Here is a 20,720-nt window from a genome sequence, read left to right on the forward strand (position 1 = left end):
ATAGGAACATATACTATACAACAGTTTTACATATAACTACTACCTACCTATGTATTGTGCAGGTATATAAGAGAGGTAGGTACAGTGTAGGAAGTCTCAGGCTTCAATTGTCATCGTAAGGTCCATATTCATTTTTCGAAGTTTCGATGTTCTGTTAGTATTTATATTTAATTGATTAGATGTCCTTATCGAAAGGATACGACGACAATTACTTTAGAGTGCAGAAGTCATTGTTGGCATTCTACAGTATTATAATCTGGTACAACTAAAATCCTTTCTAAGATTTTATCAAACAAATCAATTAAAAGCTAATAAAACAAACACCTAAAAGATAAAAAAGCTTTACTAAAAAACAAGATCCATAGATGACACAACAGAGAACATCTTGTACGAAATTACCATAAAGAATTCTCACGGTATAATGTATGCGCAGACGCCGATTAGCATAGAGATGAGTAATTCTTGCTCATCGCGCGGTCGATGACACTGAACTTATGAATGGAGCACGTGCTATATGAGATGTGATAGGGCTGTCACTATTTGTGAAATCATTTCTTTTTTTAATGAAGTTAGACTATATTTAGGATGCGACTTTGGCTGCACGGTATACTTTGTTACGTTTTGCAGGATTACGAAAGCTTTCTACATTATTGCCTATATTTTTACTTGATAGTAATTTGCTCAGACTTCAGACTCAGAAGATTTCTGGTGATACTTAGGTCAGCTTTTTGTCTGTTGGTCTTTGTTTTGGTATATTTTTTAATTATGATAGAAGCTAGTGCCAATTATTTCTTGTCCTAGGCAATGCCATGACATTTCGTTCGACAGTTCCAGAAGTTACTCAATACTCATACAGTTTTTATATTGAATCGAAGGATACTTTTGACTGAATGCAATGCAATAAAAACCTCTGTCCACTATTAAAATAGAATGCATAAGCGATATTTCCGGGTTTTTATAAGGTTTATGATTAAATTAAAATGCAGAACCAACCAAACTTATGCATAAACATGCAAATTGTTTTTTTTAGCTTTTAAGATAGTGTTTACCTTGATATTTTGGTGTAATGCTAGGTGGTTATAAATACTAAACTACCTTTTTTGCTAGGTTTTTTCTCCAGATATGAAATCAACTCCTATGAATTACACTCTTCATCTTTTCTTACAAAAATTAAATAGGGGTAGCAAATGTGATTTATTATGAAAAAAAAATAGTATTAGGTAGAAAATAAGAGCTTTACAGATAAGTTATTTTTAATTTTTGTTAACCGAGATAAAGTTGTTAATTTAGGATGTCCTTAGTTGAAATCCTGGGCGTATAAATGTGTGTTGGTCTATGAAATGAAGTAAGTAGACGAATGTTACCCATTGACATTGTCGAATGCGCATGAGTTCGCGGTTTTGGAGGAATGCGGATTGTGGGCGTTAGATTTGGATACGTACAGTTCACATAATAATTGGAGCGTATTTGTTTAATTTTCTGCTTTTCTTCTTTTACAGCACCTTTTGTAGTTCTATGAACCTTGGTATATTTGCAATTGCAATTTGAAATAAAATCAGATAAACTGCAATTTCAAATTCGATTCGGTTTGTAATAAAACAATTATTAGTAAGTGCTCAAGGATAGCATGTTTGTGAACCTTTAACAACACTAATCTTAATCACTCAAAAGCAATTTACTATAAACAATTTATAGCCTACTGATATTTTTTGCCACTAACACCTTTAATGACCAATCAAAATTGATCTCTAATTAAACCTGTCACAGAATCTAATTTAAATTAAAGTACGATATATAAATAGGTAATTGCTCTTTATTTTTACGCAATTTATAAATGAACATTCTATTTTTAAAATTCAAAAGTTGTATTCTAAAATTGAACATGCAACTTTCTTAAGCCTGTTGTCGGTACATTGAGTGGAATGAGATTGAAATCGGCGCACACGCAGCTACCGACAGCAGCCAAGGTCGATTCATCGTACTCGATTCTTTGTTTGATCAGCCATTGAATAGAAAGTTATAAGAAGGTTCATAAATAATTATTTTTATTTTGATAAGTAACGAAAGTAAAAATATAAACTAATAACATTATTTGATGCGCCTTTAACGTGTAGAGGTAATATGTGAAAGATAGTGCGGCAAATATATTATTACCAATTACAAAACAAATAATATGTAGCAAAAATACTCTATTATCAATTTCACAAAAACCATGAGAGATTGTTAATTAAACTTACTTTTTTAAATATTAATATTAAAAAAATTAGGGTTTTAAATACACAGAGTGGTAAAAAAAGAATAAGGTTTACTTGGACTTTGCTAATTTTTCTATATCGTGACTTACTCAAACTCTGCACAAGCTAATAAAGGCTGCAAATTGAGGCTATTTTTACGTGGTTTTTATATAAAATGATATAATTTGTTCGAGGAGAATGGACACGGTGACTCACAAATTAGTTGCGGTCGAGGTTCAAAGTCTTTGTGTCCTTGAAAATTTTGCTTTTAGGACTTTATTTTTGTTCAGAAGTGGGCGAAAAAGTTTATCAGATTTTACTGTGCAAAAAAGTAAAAATCTCCTAATTTGGTAGCACAGACAGACCTTTTATCATATTTTAGGAGTGGTATGTTCGTTGTTATTATTTTCTTCACCAACGGACCACAATTTCGTTTATTCTGTTAGGTACCTCTTTTATGGTTACCACCTGTATCCTAAAAGGTCTTTTTGGTCACTTCAGATAACAATCCTTTCTCTTACGCTACCCAAAATTATTTTTAATATCTACTAGTTTTAGCAGAAGCTAAATCTGTTATATGCTAAATGCGTCATAGGTGTAAGTAGGCATGTCTGCTAAAACTCGCACGTGCTTATGATTGTCATCTGACATCGCCTTAATTTGTATTTGCACACGATTCTGCCCTTTCGCTCAAGTGAAAAGACATTGTTCTTTTGTCTTCGGCTCATAACATATTTAGATCAATACTAATAGATAGGTAATGTTACACCATATTTAGCAATTTTATGTCCACGAGTTCTGGTTCATAATAACTGTATCAAGAAGTAAAAAAAATACAAACTTTTAAGGATAGTGTTCCGGACCTGTTATCCGTCTGTTTGTTAAAACATTTTTTCTTAGCTGGAGGCTAGGCTTCCACAAGTTGGAGATGGTAATTACTGTACACTAAAAATGTGTGGTCCCTTGAATGTCTCCATCAGTGATACATTTAGTAGGTACCTATTAGGGCTCAGGCCTACGAACTTCCAAGAAATAAAAAACTATCGTAAGTTCAGTGTTAACGATATATTCTCATATTAATTGTGCTTTGTCATTATATTTTAATTAAACTGGCCAGTATTTTAGTTAGCTCGTATTTTTTTTGTCGAGTGATTAATTTTATGATTTGAGATAATATAGAAGTACACGTTGACATTTAAGGATTATTGGGGTTTTTATTGAATTAGATCTGTCAGTATAAAACCGATTAAACCAATGGCCTGTATTTTAATAATTTATTTTATTGCTATTAGAATGTTATTTTAAAAGGTACTCGATAAACTAGATCTATGATAGATTTCAAAGTATTCCAATGTGTTAATGAGTGTTGCTGAAAATACATGGGTAGTGTTAAAATGAAGCGTAATGTTTATCATAACAATAACATTTTTTTCATGGTCTGTAAGAAAATCGTTAAATATGACAAAAGAAAAAGCTACTTTTAGGTTACTCTACGAAGTTTCAGACAACGTGATGTAAAAATCCTATAACGGTGGTTAATTTAGTTATTACACGTTTATAGTCACTATTAGAGGTCAATTCTGTACATTAAATATATTTCCAAAATATCTATCAGGGGGTGCTTAGTGATCGATACTGATGCCAAAAATGCAATCAGTAAAATTTTTGTCTGTCTGTCTTTCTGTCTGTCTGTCTGTCTGTATGCTCGTTATGGAAACAAAAACTATTAATCGGATTTTAATGAAACTTGGCACAAACATTCTTCATACTCCTGGGCAGGTTATATGATACATTACATCACGCTACGACCAATAGGAGCAGAGCTGTGATAGGAAATGTTGGAAAAACGGAAGAAGTTAGTCCATTTTTTAAGCTTCCGTCGCGTGTGTAGCTTTAGTTGTTAAAGCTAAGTAGTAATAGGCTAGGTACGCATAGATTTGGATAATTGGATAGGCTGGTGATTATTATTTTTTCCTCTCTTTGCACAAAGTCCGAATCTAACGCGGACGAAGTCGCTGGCAGAAGCTTGTATACAATATTAGTCTAGACTTTCAATGACAAATTGTTACCGGTATCAATTACTTGCATACTCGAGTTACTTTATATACCTACCTATCAATCAACATGAGTAAACTGTTGGAATTATTTCGAAAATGTTTTTACTATATACGCACTCTGCGAAGTTTAGTTTTTCCTCTTTGTTGGAGAAATCTTGCCCCTAAATGTGAAGAAAATAGTATAACAATACCTTGTAAATTCACAAATTGCCCAAGATAATATGTACCACAGATACATTTTCAGTTTGTTTTTGATAGGTCAAAAGATTGTCGCCTACCATTACCTCTAAGAAAAAGGAAATTATCTAAACCAAATACAAATAACCGTGAGATTACACATTACCCATTACGAATTCAATTATAATAAATAATGTAAGTTGACCAAACAGCCGAAGTAAATGTCACGCTGTCATGATCTTTTGTTGTAAATAATGACTGATTTAATCACCAAGGAAGGTCACTCAAGGTAATTTTACTATTACCCACCTACAGTTTAATGGGTATCGTAAATATTATCTAAGTATTATCTAATATTATCTATTCCATCTAAGTAGAGCATAGACTGCATTGTTGGTTAATGATTTATTAGGTTTTTTTTTTTTTACTTTTAAGAAGCTAAAAAGAGCCTGTTGATTGAAACCGCTAAACTCAAGGACTGCCTGGTTTGAAAAGTAGTTCCTACGGGTGGTGGGTCAAACCGCATGCAGAACCTTGTTTTAAAGTGACAGTTTCAAATTAACGACTGTTCTGCTGTTAATCCTTTTGACATGAACTGCGTTCATAAGATAGTCTTGATAAGCTCTCATAATATTAAAGTTAAACATCGTCAATACTAAAAGTATAAGAATTTAAGCTTTGTTCAGACGGGCTTTTCAACTACTACTACAATCTATCTAAAGGGTATTTAAATCCTTAGATTTTTTTCGTGCCTTTTACTCTGTTAGCCTTCAAAGTTTCATAATAGGTATGTACATACCTTTTTCTTATTTATCTTATCTTTAAAACATACGTCTTTACTTAAATAAACTGTCCTATCTGGGGGCACGGCAGTGCCCCAGCCAAGTCTCGAGCAAAACGGGCACGGCCGTACCATCTTTTCTCGAAGCGATTCGCGGCCGTTTTGCCCCTCCTATATCTTCGACGTGGACAAAGCTAGGAGTTTAGGTTTTCGGTGAATAATAGTAGGCATTAGAACAAGCTTAAGTTCGAAATTACATGCCAATTGAATTAATAGTTTAGGAGTTACGGTCGATCAAAGTTACACCATTTTGTCACTCACTGACTCACTGATTCACTGACAGATCATCAAAAATCTAAGGTACTTCTAGCAGACTTAGAAACTTCAAATTTTGCACCAAGATAGGTCATTAGCCACATATAAAGGAAAAATTATAAAAACATTAAAAAATAATATGCAATAGAAAACAATTTTATATTTGCGGTGTGGCAAGAACATTATGTATGGATTTTGACTGCATTGTTAACTTTGTTCGTTGTTTAAGAACCTATTGAATTGGATGAATACTTACATAGAATAGAAAAGAATAATATAAATGTCATACAAAGACTATCATTAATACAAATTAATACATAAAGTTCATAATTCATTAAATTAATAAAGCTAAAACTCCATTGTATTGTGATAAATATTGTATGCGCGCTCGATAGATGGCGTTGTACCTGTCTGAATCGCGCTATGGTTTCGTTACAAAGCGCAGTCTAAGTAGTACTGCAAAATAATTCGAAAAATTTAATTTGATAGCGCCATCTGTCTATGAAAAACTATTTCGAAACTAAAAAATATTGTAGTGATAATAATTGATATTCGGAGAACTTTACGTGTTATTTAGTTTAGTTTAGCTAGTTATAGTTTGTAAGTTAGTAGATATATCGGGTGTGTCGTTCACAATCACATTAAATTATATCACATATACTTTATGATATTCTATGGCGAATTGTAATAAAAATAACCTAATCCATTCAGTGGTTTAGCCACAGGAGTCATTTTTCGTTTTTATAATTTACAACATCATGTGTAAAGCAGAGATAAAGTTAGGAGTATCGTATGTTTTGATCAGTTGACAGATGTCAGTTTTCAAGGGAGAATTTCAGTTGTTTGTAATGACTGACTTTTATATGGTGTTCTAATTTTTGCACATTTTTATTCCATTTACTTTGTTTGAAAAAATATTTTTTTTATTTTTACGTATTTTTCTTTTATCTTTGTGTTAATCGACATATATTAACCAGTAAGTATATTAACGCATTTAATTTAATGTGATTATGAACGACACACCCGATATATTTATTTAGTTAGTTATTTGTTAGTTAGTTTAGTTCTATTTAGTTTGTTACTTATTTATTATACATATATATATATATATATAATTATATATGCATCCAAACTAATATTATAAATGCGAAAGTAACTCTGTCTGTCTGTCTGTCTGTCTTTCTGTCTGTCTGTCTGTCTTTTCTTCACGCCTAAACTACTGAACCGATTTGTGTGAAATTTGGTACAGACATAGTTTGAAACTTGAGAAAGGACATAGGATAGTTTTTATTACAAAAAAAAATTAAAAAAAATTATTCCGGACATATAGCGCCATCTATTGGTCAAATCAAAAATCTGCTGGTAGTCACTATTCCACGCGAACGAAGTTGCGGGCAAAAGCTAGTTTATATATAAGTTTAAGCCCTATTAATATATTGTTATAGTAGTAATTGTAAATATAGTGTAATGGAACGTGAAAAAAAAGAAAGAAATACACTTACAAAAAATAAATGAGATCCCACCAAAAACATTAAATGTAAAAAAATGCCAAGTCCCTCGATGCAGTCTTTCCATCGTAAAAAGTTTTGAGATCTCATAGAAGCCAAGTCCTATTCAAAATATTTTGTAGTTATAAATCAACATTTAGTAATTGTATCAATAGTTTTCTTTATATTATAATTATAGTGACTTGGCAATGAGCACAAATTAAAAGCTGCTTGCTGCCTGGAATTATGTGCAAATATTCTGACGAGACCAGTGATCAGATGTGAATCATGATGGTCACTACCGACTACATGCTCCAATACAATAATTAAGAATACCTTACGGGCCATCGCTTAAGAAAGTAAATGAATCGAGAGTACACTAAGACTGACTGCCGTTGCCGAAATTCGGTTGGGACGACACGGATAAACCAAAAGAAAATTAAATCCAAATATGCCGTTTTATTTGTTTCTTCTTGTGCTCATTGCCAAGTCACTATAATTATAATATAAAGAAAACTATTGATACAATTACTAAATGTTGACTTATAACTACAAAATATTTTGAATAGGACTTGGCTTCTATGAGATCTCAAAACTTTTTACGATGGAAAGACTGCATCGAGAGACTTGGCATTTTTTTACATTTAATGTTTTTGGTGGGATTTAAGTAATCTCCAGCCTTGAACTGAGCAATTTCATCCCGACGACTATATTTTTTGCTGTGCTTAAAAGTTAATCTTTACTTAGGAATGGAATAGTAAATCGCACAGTCATCCGATCTATTTTTTTATTGACCAACTTAATGAATGTCGTTACAATTTTATTCGACTTCCGCGTTCAATAAATATTTTAGATATTTGTTTTATGAATTGCCTCGGGAAGGTAATAAAAGTTTAATTATGTCTCTTAAAGTTCACACTAATATAAGTCATATTGAATCATGTGTTATAGCGTGTTTCGTGACGTGAATACATTTTTTATACATGTTATAAAATACTGAAACTAATAATTTTTCAATTAAAACTTGCAAAGTTTTTAGTACCGGTCTCGATAAGCTACAGATAATCTTTGTTTTTGGCCCGTTTGATAATAATATTATATGAAGTAAGAAACCCTTAAAAACGGTAGTGATGGAACATTATAGCAACCACGTTTTCAAAAATTCAATTTCAATTTTCAGACGATACCTACCAGCCAAATGAATAAAGTCCCTTATTATGTGCAGAAGAAAATGGATATTATCAATCGTATATTTTCTAAAACACTTTGGAAACTAGAGTCAAAAATACCGCTACATACATAGGAATAGGAAGCTACATTTTGAGAACCGAACTACATGGTATAGCGACGTCACATAGGTATGGTGCACACAACAGGTGTATGAGGGCGTGACATTTCGTGTGGACGCGGCCTTGCGATACTTCCGCGTAGAAAAGGGCAGCAGCTGGGTATTTACTTTATTATGGAAATAGAACAAAGGTGTGGGGTTCCCGAAATGATGACGCATTTTTGAGGTATCTACGCAAGTATTTTGCCGTTAAAAAGGAATGTACGTAAAAGGTTGAAAGAAAAGAAAAAATAAATCATTAGTAGCCAAATGCCAAACGTTAACGTACCACCATAGCTCACTTTTACTATCAACTGTTTTAAGGGCTTAAGCTTTACCTACTGACAAAGATATATTTTTCGTAAATACTGAAAAGTAAACATGATGACTTTAGCGCCATCGGTACCAAGTAACACTAAAACTGCTGCTTCACCATAGAGGGAGATTTGATAGTTCCGTTTAATGTCAATAGATGGCGTTGTTATAAATAAGAAAAGTTATTTCTGTAACATGAATTAAAATATTTATTTACATTTTTATTTGTGATTTTATCAACATATTATTGACGATGAGATTTTTTTTATTTATTCCAAAACGTAGGAGTAGTTCTAATGGATGAACTGGATGTTTATGAGTCTTAGATATAGCGATCTATGAAATTTGTACATTTCCTAAAATAAACATGACCAGTAAATTGGCAGAGGTTTAGAAAATAATTTGGAAGTATGTGAAGTCGTATATGGAATAAAAAAAGAAAATAAATCATAATTATAATTTAATTGACAGTGAAAAACAAAAGTCCATAAAAAAAGAAAACAAAAATGACGGCAAATTCCAAATTCAAATTAAGCCTACATCCCCACAACACGCGCGGTTAATCAAGTAACGATGATTCTAATTTTAAAAATCCGTCGGCTAAGCGCGACTATTTTCGTCCCACGTGGGAGCGCGATCTATTTTCGCACCTGTTATTTCGAACTCTTCGTGTATTCTGCTCGCCTGGTACTTTCGGGGCATGAACTGACTTTTGTGACGTAATGGACGAGAGCCCGTCACTGTCAGTGGTTGTCACGTTGTGAAGCTGAAACGCTGAAGCCTGAACGCGTTTGATGGATTGCGTTCAAGCGGATTTTTTATTGAAAGCTCTGCGTGAAATTGGGATAGAGGAACGTTATTGTCAATATTTTTTGGTTTATTTTTTTAGATTTTTGGTATTATGACAGCTTTTGATACTTTAAACGAACTTTAGCTTTTTTTTGTAATTTAATAATCGTTTGAAAGAACACAAATAAAAGTTATATCCTGTACTTCTATTCCAATTTCTTCAAAATTAATTATACCATATTATTTACATGGTAATATTACACTTAAATATCAAATTAACCTCCATGCGACAGCCTAGCTGATTTCAGTATCACCGGGGCAACGGATTTCCTTGAAATTTCAGGAATAAGGTTAACGATACCAGGATGATATAAATCAAAGGGATCTATCAGTGCGTGTCTGTTTACGGAATATTGCAAGTGTGTGCGTGAGACTTATTGGGCACCTGTTACGTTGCTACCTGTGTGTGAGTGTTCTTGAAAAACTTATCAATTGTAGTAATTTTCCGCTGAAACTTATTTAATTTGGCACTGAAGTTATTTAGTGACAAGATCTAGGTGAGACTTTAGATTTAGAGACCGAATGAATCTTTTCAGTGTATTTCATCAAATAGTTTTCCTCATTGATTTTTTTTGCGTTTAACAGATAAATGAAAGTAGAATGAAATTAACATCGGTATAAAACAGTGCTAGTGAAAGAATAAAACTAACTAAAAATGTACTTCTTCGGTAAATTCTGTAGTTAACCAAATAATTATTTTAGCTTTATCCGATAAAAAAAATAAACCGCATCGTCATGAGTTTGTTTTGTATCAGTAAGTAATTATCTGATGCGTCAATAATTTATATGACTGATAAAAGTAATGGCGTATGTCAAGTGAAGTGGTGGAATATTGCCTATCAGTTGTAATGATGTGATAATGATAGTCAGGTCAGTAAACTTTGTCTATAGCTTTTTTGACTTTCGTAACTAGCCTTGTCCTGAAAAGTTTGTTCACCTGTATTCGTTTATGCGAATCCAATAAGTCGATTTGCAAGTCAAATGCATTTTATTAGCTTCTAATTTAAGCACCTACCAAACACTTAACTTTCACCTGAAACTTACTAATCTGATTCATATTAGTATGTGTTCACGCACACACGCAAATCTCGGCGAACTTTTCAGACTGCTTGGCGCTTCCAAAATTAGTCCTGTACCCATCTCTTTCTAACTCCTATTTTTAGAGTATCTCCGTCCCGCTTCAACTCGTAGCTTTTCTTGAGCTTTCCCTGACAGTAGCCGGGCATGCGCAGTGCGTCCCGACGCACGTGCTATAACATCTCCTGGCGTGTTCTGATCGCCTGGTATCGGGCGCGCCTAGGGCGGCCGCGACGCGCCGCCGCCGCCCAATGTCGCGGCCGCCCTAGCCTTCCCGCCCGCCCAGAAGCACAGACGATCGCCTACGATACGGTCCGCTGCCGAGTTGTGGGAGAAAGTCGCGCGCACGTGTACAACTTACGCGCGATTCTCAAATATTATTTATGAGAGAAAAATAATGTTCAACCAGTGTTTCTGAATCTTTTTGGAAAGTCCCTAAGGAGCCCTTTTTCCTCCCTATCCCAGTTTTATTTTGGATAATTTATTTTGTTCCTGTCAAAGTTTGTCGTTTATTTTATAATTGATTGGTGTTGTTATCAGACACAGGTGTGTAGTGGTGTGTGTGTGTCTCCGTGGCTGCTGTCTGCTGATGATCTTCAGGTGCTGAGCCGGCTCCGGTTCCAGTCGCAACAATGAGGAGATACTCAGCTATGCCAGGTAAGTGAAGTAGATGATTTAGAACTCGTCGACATAATATTTATGTCAAATGAATGAAAAGTTTTTTTACAATCGTATTACTTTTTCAGGTTAATTAAATAATCGAAATATTAAAAAAAAAACGATTTTAAAAACATACTTTTTTTAGAGATCTCTACGTTCAATACCTATAAACATTTTAAAGTAATAAATAAAAAAAAAAATGTAATTTCACTTGTCTCCACTTAACAAAAAAAAAACCAGCAAATCATATTCACCGCTTAGTTAACAACTAAAACACCCCTGTTTACATTCAAAATCCCATATTTTTTTATCACTTAATAAATTTGCACCCTAACACTCACCATTAGGATAGTTATCAGCGGTTAACAAACACAAATAAAGGGGCTGTCCCACTGACGAGCCTCGAGGGGACTTCAAAAGATTTATGCCGCACCGACCGCTACACTAGCTTTATCACGCTGTCTCATTATAATTAACGATAACATGTTTTCTAATAGATGATGTAAAATGTTGCGATTTCTTTTGGCTGATTGAACTGATTTTGATGAAACAAGGACTAAGTATAGCACTTGTGTAAATCACGCAATTTTCTTCATAATCTTTGTCTACATTGAATTCGTAGATATTACGTGATGACAAATAAAAAAATGCTAGAAATGAGTTCTGTTGGTGATCCTTTAACATACCTAGGTATTTTTATAATCTTCCGCTTAAAGCGATGATAATTTATTAAACTTAAGAAGATTCATATATTGAGGGTACATATATCGGCCGCGTAACGCTAAAACAGATAAATATACAATAAAACATTCAATCGTTCACACCTAACCGATGATCAGTTATATACTATGTTACTATCGATATGCGGAAACAGCAACAGCTGCACCGAAAACAGTTAGGCTCTTGAAGAAGAAAAATGGTTTATACTTGAATAGAAACTATGTTGGTGAGATTGCTTATACCCTAAACACTAAACTCTTTATAAAATCATTCGATTGACTCACTGTGGGTTATAAATAATTAATAAACAGATTCCAAGTATATCGGCTATGTTTAGAATATAAACACCAGGCACACTAAATAATACTCTTTCATATTACGTTAATACCAGCTTTTATAAGCACTAACTTTTTATTTGAGTAACTGAAATAGAACACGTGTATCGTCATTAAATATGTTTTTTATTTACTTTTATAAAATAAACAGGTTGTGGCATAAAAGTAAGTGATGTTCTGTGTATAAACTTGCTTTTGAGAATTATCTATACTAATATAATAAAGAGGAAATATTTTTTTATTTGTTTTTTGTTTTTTTTTTTTTTATAGTATTTGTTTCTACCTTAAAAGCTGCGTAAATACGGAATCGATTTGAATAAACTTCTTTCACTGTAGGGAACTCTTCCCGAGTAACATAGGCTATATTTCTCGCTACGGACTGTAGTTCCCACGGGACGTGGGTGAAACCGTAGGAAATCGGCTAGTCATAAAGGTACATACTAAACCTATAGTTTCTTACGGTTTTAAAATTCGTACAATTTTGAGCACGCATGTCGTTTTTTCATCTCAAGATAAACAATCTGTACGATATGTTAAAAATAAAGTAAAAATAAAGTCTAATATAGGATAATAATGATATTTTAATATCAACTGGTTCAGTAATATTACTTCATGATAATGAACTAAAATAATATGAAGCTTCAGAATATAAATCGTGTATTTCCCGAAGCCCACGCATTCGAGCTGTCAAGTGCGTACTTTTAAAACAAATACGATATGAAATCAGTTGGAAACAGCTTTCCAACGTGAAGTTTATTAAAACGGTGTTTACTTGATAATGCGAGTTTCAATGTTTTGTATGCGTAGTATAATTATCTACAGTTATATTGTGATACATATTTTTCTTTTTAAGGAAGTGTGAGATAGGGTTTTCTTTTTGTTTCACTAGGAATTGGTTCGATCTTTTATGGTGATCATTGGAGTTTTTTGGCTTACACCGAACTTTTGGCAAATACTTTGGAGAGTCATATAGTGGGGCAATACGTACGTGGTCTAATCCCCTACGGATAAGATTGAGTGGTTCTGAATTGACGTTAACGTTAGAAAAAAAGTTTTTTTTTATCATAGCTTATTCGAACAGAAGATTGTACCTTATGCAGGATATTCAGGTACCTACATCAAGCGACTATCCTACATGCAATCGCTCTCTTAGCTAGCAGAATACTGAAAAAAATCTGAAAAACGATTCCAGTGTAGGTCACTGGAATCGTTTTATACCTTTAGTTGCCATCGGTCCAAGACTGTGTCGGTCAACAATTCAAAATTCTACAAACTTATGCTTAACCCTCAAATAGGCACAATGTTGACTTTCGAAGAGTTTTAAACACCCAGAATAATTTTACCCTTCAGTTTCGAGTAGAAACCCGTATAAATGCACCAGTCAAGTACTTGGCAAATACAAATAAAGCGTGGAGTACCAACCCCTGGCCTCGAGGGTACTTGAAAGATTTAGAATTTAGGCCATTTTGGATTTAGCTTCCTCTGTTTATTTTAACGAGTTTCGTGTTAAAGTTTTGTTAGAATAGGATAGTTTGGGGTTGAATTTTAAATGCTCTTAAATTAAATAGTTTTTAAGGGTGTTAATTTTATAGATTTGTTTTTTAATTGGAAGAATTATTATATTATACATTGTTTTGTTGTTTCTCGTGAAGTTACTAAGTGCCGTCTGATTTTGTTCCAGGCTTGCAATGTTGTGACTTTTAATTAGAGCACTTAGGCTGTCTCGGCTTGTTTCCTATCTTAAACAAACAGTGACGGCAAATGTTACGTTTATTTTAAAAAGCTTTACTATTGTTTGAAAATAATGTTTCGTATTTTTCTATAATTAATTAAAAATATATATTTTACTCCAGCTAATGTTATATGTAGGTAATTTAGTAGCAGTTTAGTTTCTCAAGTATCTAACTATTTCAATACACAACGACTAAACTAACCGCTTTACGTATTGACAACTTAAATGATTACAGGAGGCCCTACCATTTAATGTAAATGGAATAGGAAACACGACAGCACCCGTCACAATTCTCAACCATGACAAATACAAAGCTTAATATATTATATAACTATTCATAACTATTAGATATCATGAGACCCCATCAACGAAGGGTTTTCAAACTAAACAACACAAAAGGGTTACAGTTGAGTTAATCTGGTCCTAACTCAATTAATTGGGTAGCATTTCATTGGGAATTCTAATATAAATTGGACTGTGTTAATCCTTCGATATACCTCTACAGTACTGTGCGTCGGATTATATCCGTGATTCAAAGACAAATATTGAGAGTGAGAATATATTATCCTGTTTGTATTTGCTTCGTGTCGGAAGGATCGTTTGGTGTTCAGAGGGCAAGATATTATATTCCCTAAAAATAATTTAATCTTTTTGCATTAAATAATTTGTTGAACGCGCTTAGCAGGATCCTTTGGTCTAATTTGTCAAATAAGTGTTAGATTTTAAGTGCATTTACTAAGATAAGAGACGCGAGTGAAACTGACAGCGGTAACAATAATTTGTAAATATTAACAAACATATGTAAAGTATGCAGGTTTATAAAATTATATCAAACGAGTACATAGTTCACTCTTCCTGGCCAAACACGAGAGAAAATAAGCTAGCTTACATTCTACGGTTTGTGTTCGTTTTGGCAATTCGCAGTGAAGTTGGCAAATGGAACACTAATCGAGTTACCGCATGTCTATCTCGGAGACTGGCGGCTTTCGTTCTACTGTGGACTGACTCTCCTAAACTAATATTGGAATAACATATAGAATAGTTATGAGACTGGCAGTAGGTATATTGGAAAAGTTGCAATTTATTCATTATTGGACAGCTCGCAAACCACTAGTGTAATAATAGGCAATGTACATAGTAAAAGTCGGCATTATCGATTATGTTTAACATTTCTTTAGGTCATAAGCATTCTTATATGAAAAGCTAAACAATAACAAACCCTGCGCTCACCAATATGCCCCGCGCGGCGAGTATGGGAAAATTTCCCCAGCTTAGGGGAGGCCTTAGTGCACCTGAGAACGTGTTTAGGTTGTGACAACGACGAAGACTATATGAAAATTTAAGTTCTCAGTTAAAACAATATCATTTATGATATTTGCAGATAAAATAGGGAAGTAGAAATAGAACAGACATACACCCACTATTCGACTACCCCGAATGCTATAATTATAGTCCAAATAAACTGTTTGATGTAGATTAAGACGTTGTCCTAACTGTTGGTCAATTTGTGGAAACCCTTTGTGTCGGAGTTAATTTCATTGATGTCTCACGCGATAGTTAAGATACTCCCTTCAGTTAAATAATAGTTGTAGGTTTGTTGTACCAACTGTCAAACTACTAGGTACCTTCCTGGTCATATTATGTAATTTGGGCAATTATGCATTCCATCATCAGCCTATCGCAGTCCACTGCTGGACATAGGCCTCTCCAAGTGCACGCCACTGAGATCGATTTTCGGCTTCTCGCATCCAGCTCCTGCCAGCCGTCTTGCGCAAGTCATCACTCCACCGTGCCTGAGGACGTCCTACACTACGTTTGCCGAGGCGCGGAATTATGCATTAAATGTTAAGTTTACTGACTAATTTTGTTATGAATAAAAAATATTCTCTTATTTTACCCCAACACGGGATATAAATATCGAAACTTTTTCTGTTTTTATAAGATTTTTTAGAAAGTATATAAAAAAATACATTTATTTCGTAATTAAAATTTTTTAAATCAGAATCTTAAAGTAAAACTAATCACAGTTACTCATTACACCAGCAACGACCCACTAATAAGGCTAGGTACAGAACCGCGGCTCGTATCGGAAATTAACTCCACCCAGTGGTCACACGGTCACTCACGGGATATGAACTAAGATAAATCGCGGCGATCAGTCACAGATCAGCGCGTGGGTCGCGGGTCGTTACCGCTATTGTGTCTTTGGCTTTAGGATATACCTGAACTGTATGTGGGTTGGCCGAAAATATGGGTCAGTTGAGTTTGGGTGTTTTGGAAAATAATGTGTGATTTTTGGGTGTAAATAAGAAATTGTAGTGTCGATTAATAATCATTGTAATTGAATTGAAAGTATTGGATTATTGGTATTGAGGGTGAAATTTTGGTGAGATTTGTTAGTGTGGTTGGCGTTCGTTGGGGGAGTCCTAGCTTCAGCAGTGGACTACAATTGCCGGATATGATGATGCTAGTATGTTTGTGTGTAGGTAACTCAACAATAGATAAAACTTAAAATTACCATTGTTAAAAGACATAAGACAGATAAATTAGGTACTCCTATACATAAAAAATGTCTATCTTTCAAGGGAATAATAAATCTGCACAAAGGATTCTTTGTAACATTATAGTTCTATTCACCGCATAGTTAGTGCTATCAGTTATTCTGTTGTACCAGCTACAACAAAAGCTAGCCCACAGACCAACTCTAACATAGGATAAAACTCGACAACTCTAAGAAAATGAGAAATGCCACCGAAGCTTTATCTGAGGGAACGTAGACCGCTATACTCTTAGATCATTTAATCAACCGGAATCGCCAAGAACACTTTATATGCGCGTATTCTACTAATGAACGCTGCTCGGGGGTGAAGCAACGCACCAGGCAGAGATAGATACGTATTAATTTTTGACTACATCGTTATAAACACTCGTGACATAATTGATAAACACAAGCATTAACTTGCCGCACAGACCTGCTCCTAGTACGAGTAAGTATGACCAACATCGGTCTTGTACCTTTGTAGAGATGACCGCGTGGCACTGGCTTATCCACTTGGTTAAATGATCTAAGGCTACACTTTGTGAGACAATGGAGAGTGCTCACGAATTGTTCCCCGTCATAAGTAATGCCTGAGTTGTATGGGACGTCCATTTTCTTTTGTATGTCTTGATTACTGCTACATTTTGGAGGAAGACGAAATTTTTGTCTAATGATTTCAGCCTGATTAGTTAGAGTGCAGTAATTTAATTCCTTTTTCTTTTGTTAAATTGTCCATTCTGTTCGAGTTTTTTTTTATTCTTTTAATGAGTCAAGGTAGAGCTTTGCAGATTATATATTATGTAAAATATTTTGAGATACAGCCTTATAACATAACTCTTTGCAGTAAATTGTGAAATAGCTGTGACGATATAAATTTTCCTGAAAACACAGCGTTGGGTGTTAATCAACTTATTTCACTAACGTTTGAACTTACCCTTTGAAATACACAGAAATGCTTTGAAGTAAATGAAAATAAATAACCCGGGTAAATGTATTTAATTTTAAGTGATCCTTATTAATTAGTTTGTCACTCAGTTTTATATTAAAATTCACTGTTTTCCAATCAATTTCGGATTCGCGCCATTACCATGTCATTGGTGAAATGTTCCAATGAAATTGGAAATCAATACAGGTCGGTTTAAATAAATAGTTCTACAGAAAATATTTGTAATTGATTGTCTGGATTAAAAATGCAGAGTTATTTAATCGCATGACTCGTCATTCGATGTCGGATAAAATACATGACGTGAAATATCAGGATCGAAAAATTATAACTTTTGAATCTATTTTTGTAAATATTTCAACCTCATCCAAGATAAGGCATTCTATATACAACTTTATACATATTGCTAAGACTGGTTGTTAGACTTTCTGGCTTTTAACTACCTGTAACAACTGCTAAAGATGTTCAAATGACAGCCAGGGCCATCAATTTATCGTGCCTTCCGAAACACGGAAGAACTCATCATGACGAAACGGTCACCCATCCACAGACCATATGATCCATCGACCCGCGTGGCTTTGACTTAGCCACGAATGCTTCCATTATAGCTAAAAGTAAGAGAGCAAAATTCAGAATTCCAACGCGCCATAAAAAATGGGATTATAAGATACGGCATTATAAGAACGTTACGGCGCCAAACCGCTTTGGAATTAATTGAAAGTCCTCGGACCGGCCTAGAATTAATTGGTTTCTTCATTGAATTCGAAATAGATGAGTTATTGAAATTCAAAGGTTTAATTTTGTATTGAGTTTTTTGTTATCTGGTCACAATCGAAATTGATTAACAGATAAACTAAGTACTATTAGATATCATGGAAACTTTTCGGAAAATGTTCTAAGAGTGATTATATTTATTGATATAAGTATCAAATATCGTCAAATCGCGACACAATTTTTATTCTAAGAATTTTTTATAAGTGTCAATAGTAGGCATTTCTCTCAAGCCAGGGAAATATTCAATGGTCTGAAAATACGTCTACAAATGTATGTCTCAGGAAAGATGAATCAGTTTGCGAGATAATCAAAAGGCAGATATAAAATATACCAAACATTACATGTGAATATCTTAAATAGTCTAAATGTAGGTGATATAGGTTACTTGATCTAGGTTTGTTGGAACAGAAATGTAAATAGCGCTGTATTTAGCGTGTACCCATACAAATGCTGCTTAATCTAATTGACTTTACAATGAATTTCGTTCATGCATGATCAAAGCCTGATTCACAAAACGTCTGCCGAAAAGCCATTACCGAACGATACACAATATATTCTGTATAACAAGTACAGCGTGTTAGTTTTCCCAGAGAGATCTGTGATAGATTATCTGGTGACCTCGAACAAGCTGACGACGCCAGCATAGATGGATGCTCAGATAAACAAGAATAGATCCCTCTTGAAGTCCCACGTTATTTGTACTGTTAGACAATGTGTGGGTTGGTGCAACTTTGATGTAGCTAATGCCTGTCAAAGATATTGCAATTTAGGAACAATATTTTAGCGATGTGGCGCAATGTTAGACTACGTTGTTGAATCTACGAGAAATTGATTTCAGTAAACAGTTTATGTGTAAAGTATAGTGTAAGGTTGCGATAGCTCATTAATATATAATGAGGACACATTATAATCATAATAAATTGTGACGGTTTCAATAACAAGGTTCTATAATGTTCAACAATATTATCATTGAAAATATTTTATGTAACTGTAGGTTATACATAATGTAGGTTTAGCCCAATTGAATATTATGTTATCAAATGCGACTAAAAGCTGGATTTCCATACGATTACTGAACATAAATTATACCTGTGTAATACGTGTTTAAATGAATAAAGGAAATTAGAAACCTAATCCCAACAGTGTCAGAGTAATCATGCGTTTGAATGTTGACATTTAATATTAGATAATCACAGAGCTATCTAATGTACGTAACATAATGTGTATTGTATAGAAACAGTTATAAATTGATGTGGCGTTAGGCCGCTCATTGGCAATCTGTCAATAATTATGCAAAACAACATGTGACCTTTCATCACGTCGTCACTGACTGTTACCTCTAATACTGCGATAATTTAATCGCGATCATACATTACATTACCACTAGATATGTCAATTGATTGTGATCGAAATTGACGAAGCGTGATAAGGTTTTATATGATTTTGGCATACTGTTTTATGGCATTTAAAGTCTAGCCACAGATTCATCTACGTTATGTGGGACTTAACTCACACAACATGATAAAAAGTCATAAACAAAAATCTGCAGGATCTCATCCTGGTGTCCATTTACATCATTTTGGTGTCCACTTTTGTCACGTAATTCAGTCTGAATTACAGTCACTGTGATATACATATGGATCAAGGGAAATATAGTCGGAGTTGCTACTGCAAAAGTTCTTCATATATGCAAGAAAAATTATAGAGCATTTTCATTGAATATCTCTTGCCATTAATGCGAGTACGTAGTAGTAGTATCGAGAGTCGAGAGGCAAGCATTGTGTGCGGCCGGTTCTACGTAAGTATAAACTTAATAAGGAAGTTTGTTCCTGACATAGGTCGCGTACAACGAACAGGTTGTTCCTACAATATAGCGGAAGTATCATTAGGATTTCCCTTTGAAAACTCCGTAGTAACAAAGTTTACACTTGTCTATAGCATGGAACCTTAAAATTGATGGCGAAAATGTAGTCTCCTTCCAAATTTCTGAAGATACGTTACATTGTTGGTTAAGATCTTCATTTGATTGTTATTAAAGGAAATCAGATCACACAAAGTTTGTCAGTTTTGCCAAGAGGTATCAGGTTGCCTGGGTTGGAGAGGTTGCTCCATATAAAATACTAGTATGTAGCTGCATGCGGTAAGACTGGCAGCCGACCCTAAAAAAGGGAATAAAGGCAGGTGAGGACGCCTTGTATTCAGCTGCATGTATGTATGGTAAGACTGGAAGCCGACCCTAACAGAGTTGGGTTGAAAGGGCAGATGAGGAAGGTAGGTATGTAGCTCCCAAGAAAAAATCGCGTGGTATTAAGGTTATTATCGTCATAAAATAAAGTCAGTTCTTTCCAATACTTAATACCGTCAAGTTTATAGCTCCATTGATTACATCTACAGATAT

At 34.1% G+C, this 20,720-nt stretch overlaps 1 protein-coding gene across 4 annotated transcripts in view; it reads left to right on the forward strand.

Moving 5' to 3' along the window:
- Positions 1-10,894: 10,894 nt before the first annotated feature.
- Positions 10,895-20,720, forward strand: part of Pde1c (Phosphodiesterase 1c) — a 455,862-nt gene continuing 446,036 nt past the window's right edge. For all 4 annotated transcript variants that reach the window (XM_049835880.2, XM_049835881.2, XM_049835882.2 and 1 more), the window contains exon 1: positions 10,895-11,276. In XM_049835880.2, the coding sequence (XP_049691837.2) occupies positions 11,252-11,276 (25 nt within the window). In that variant the 5' untranslated portion in view covers positions 10,895-11,251. The remainder of the gene's footprint in view (positions 11,277-20,720) is intronic.

The sequence above is a fragment of the Helicoverpa armigera genome, chromosome 6 (assembly GCF_030705265.1).
Source record: "Helicoverpa armigera isolate CAAS_96S chromosome 6, ASM3070526v1, whole genome shotgun sequence".
NCBI classification, from domain to species: domain Eukaryota; kingdom Metazoa; phylum Arthropoda; class Insecta; order Lepidoptera; family Noctuidae; genus Helicoverpa; species Helicoverpa armigera.